Genomic DNA, 2,664 nt, shown 5'->3' with positions numbered 1-2,664 from the left:
CTGAGAAAAAGTAATGGAAAAAGAAGCCCAGCCACCCATCTTAACTAAGAGCCGCACCGAGGCCCCGCCCCGTCCCACACAGCTCTGCCCCGCCCATCGAAGGCCGCCCCCTCCCTTGCTTGAGGGCGTTCCCGCCGCAATTCACACATCCTGGTCTTAGACTTCGACGTCAGCCGTAAAGCTCGCTTCTGTCGTGACGTTGCGCTCAGTGCGCCTGCGCAAACCCTGGAAAATCGGCCGGGGTGGCCTCACGCTTTCCTTTTCCGGTGGCGGCGCCGCGCGGTGAGGAGCTCGTGTTCGTACTTCTAGCTTGTCGCTATGCCGTCCAAGGGTCCGCTGCAGTCAGTTCAGGTCTTCGGACGCAAGGTGTGCCAGGGGCGGGGTGATAAGACACGGGTGGGGTGGGAAGGCCCGGGCTGGGAGACATCAGGAACTGGGGCCCACTTGAGAGCCGGGGTCCCGAACTCACACGGCCCCGCCGTCTCCCTCGCCTTTTCGTAGAAGACAGCCACGGCTGTGGCCCACTGCAAACGAGGAAATGGGCTCATCAAGGTGAACGGACGTCCCCTGGAGATGATTGAACCGCGCACGCTGCAGTACAAGGTAATGGGGACTGGCGTCTGAGTGGCGGAGAGACGGAAGGAAAGGCCCCGGGACTATTAGAAACAGAGGTGGAGAAAGGAGGATGATTTGCCCAGCGGTAGATCTAGACCTGAGATTGGTAAAGTCCGAGTTGGTAAAGTGAAGACGTGAGCTGTTTATAATGTGCCGTGTGGTCTCGAACTCTCCAGATGGGAGGAGCCGGTGGCCAGGCGAATATAGCGATGTGTATCCGATCGGATTGAGGATTTCTGTTCTAGAGGCTTGAGTCTAGAGGCTCCCTGGGGAATGACATACGAGTTACAAGTCTATAAAATGCAGTTTAGGTCAGCATGGGGCTACAGTGTGAAACTTTGCAAAATAAAGAAAAGTTACTAGAGCCAGCCCTCTGGAATCTAACATTGGTAGCACTTGTATGGGTTTTTGTTGAACTAGTGGACAAAGACTTTAAAACAGGTGCAAGAACAAATCCTCTTCTGCAACCCAGAACTCATTGTTGTATGAGTTTTTGGTACATGTAAGAAGGAATATCACACCCAAGACAATGCACTAGAAGCCTACTGCTTAGTCTTAATTCAAATCGGTCAGGTGACTGAAAAGGACACTTGGGCTGTCAGCAATCCTGAACTGGGAAGTTTTACGTTCCAGTACAAGACCCCAGCCAATCAGAGTCACTGCTAGACTTGCTCTCCCTTAGGTCCACTCTATAAAATGGGGACTGTTTTCTATTCTTGTGGGTTATATGAGAACACATATGAAAACCTGGCTTAAATTCTATTCCTCTCAAAGGGTAAGAACCATCGCAGAGTGGAAAATACCAGGTTTTCTTTGTAATTCCATATGCAAAATGCATTTTGTATAACAAGATAGGGAGTTTTGTTCAGTGTTTAAACTGAGGGATTCCTGTGTTGTGAACTGGGCAAACATCTATGATCCAGATGGCTCTAGGCCTGGTGCTCATAGAGCTTCTGGATAGACTGGTCTTAGATGCTGGGCTTCATTTGATCCAAAGTAGTCTGGACTGGGGTGTGTGCTGGGTTCAAGAGAGGGTGGAATGACCACTGTAAGCACAGTGGACCCGGCTTTGCTTCCTGTTTCGGGCAGTTCATAATTACCCATAATTCCAGCTCCAGGGTGTCTGAGGCCTTCTTCTGCACTTCGTGGGCATGTGTGCATGCAAGTCTGAAGGGTACAGGGATCCTAGGATGGGTTGCCTCCTTGATTCTGGTGATGGTGGACGCCACACAAGGGGAGGTGCCCACAGAGGGTGGTTAATCCAGGCTCTTACTTATAACTTGACTCCTTAACGTCTTCATTTCCCATTTCTTTATAGTTATTGGAGCCTGTTTTGCTTCTGGGCAAGGAGCGGTTTGCTGGTGTGGATATCCGGGTCCGTGTGAAGGGTGGTGGCCATGTGGCCCAAATTTACGGTGAGTCTCAGTATCTGGGCCTACAGGTGTAAGCCAGCTTCTGGAGCAAGACTGGGTCTTCACAAAGCCTTTCGGTCATTGTGTCTTGCAGCCATCCGTCAGTCCATCTCGAAAGCCCTGGTGGCCTATTACCAGAAATGTGAGTGACAGCTCCTGGTGGTGGGCTATGTGTGAGGGCCAAGGTAAAGGCTAGGGTTACTTGAATCTTGTCTTATTTGTCTCTAGATGTGGATGAAGCCTCTAAGAAGGAGATCAAAGATATCCTCATCCAGTACGATCGGACCCTGCTTGTAGCTGACCCCCGTCGCTGCGAATCCAAAAAGTTTGGAGGTCCTGGTGCCCGTGCCCGATACCAGAAATCCTACCGATAAACCAATCTCAAGGATCAGGGTTTACCTTTGTAATAAAAATCCTAGGATTTTAACGTTCCTGTGTTGTGGTCTCTTTGTACTCTTTGGTTAAACAATGCAGGTGACACTCGGTGTCCATGAAAGCTGGAGTCATGGCTGCCTTCCCGGAGGTAGCCTTAAACTCAAGAACTGTGGCTGCTTCTGTTTTACCTGTGCTAGGGTTGAAGGTGTGAACCATTTAACATTTTAGGGCACCTTCTCTGGCCTTTGATTTGTAGAGGTGG

The 2,664-nt window shown here is 50.5% G+C and overlaps 1 protein-coding gene across 1 annotated transcript; it reads left to right on the top strand.

Moving 5' to 3' along the window:
• Window positions 1–229: 229 nt before the first annotated feature.
• Window positions 230–2,458, top strand: RPS16 (ribosomal protein S16). Its single transcript, XM_080908203.1, has 5 exons — window positions 230–366; window positions 502–603; window positions 1,934–2,030; window positions 2,122–2,169; window positions 2,256–2,458. The coding sequence occupies exons 1-5, from the start codon at window positions 319–321 to the stop codon at window positions 2,399–2,401; spliced, it is 441 nt and encodes a 146-aa protein (XP_080764329.1). The 5' UTR covers window positions 230–318; the 3' UTR covers window positions 2,402–2,458.
• Window positions 2,459–2,664: the final 206 nt, after the last annotated feature.

Source organism: Micromys minutus (genome assembly GCF_963924665.1).
Source record: "Micromys minutus genome assembly, chromosome: 32".
Lineage (NCBI taxonomy): Eukaryota > Metazoa > Chordata > Mammalia > Rodentia > Muridae > Micromys > Micromys minutus.
Note: the sequence above shows the minus strand (reverse complement) of the source record. Positions and strands in the feature narration are given on the sequence as shown.

Coding starts and splice junctions, on each gene's coding strand:
- RPS16 (XM_080908203.1), top strand. CDS start 319: ATGCCGTCCAAGGGTCCGCTGCAGTCAGTTCAGGTCTTCGGACGCAAG. Junction 604..1,933: donor CGCGCACGCTGCAGTACAAG/GTAATGGGGACT, acceptor ATTTCTTTATAG/TTATTGGAGCCTGTTTTGCT. Junction 2,031..2,121: donor CCATGTGGCCCAAATTTACG/GTGAGTCTCAGT, acceptor TGTGTCTTGCAG/CCATCCGTCAGTCCATCTCG.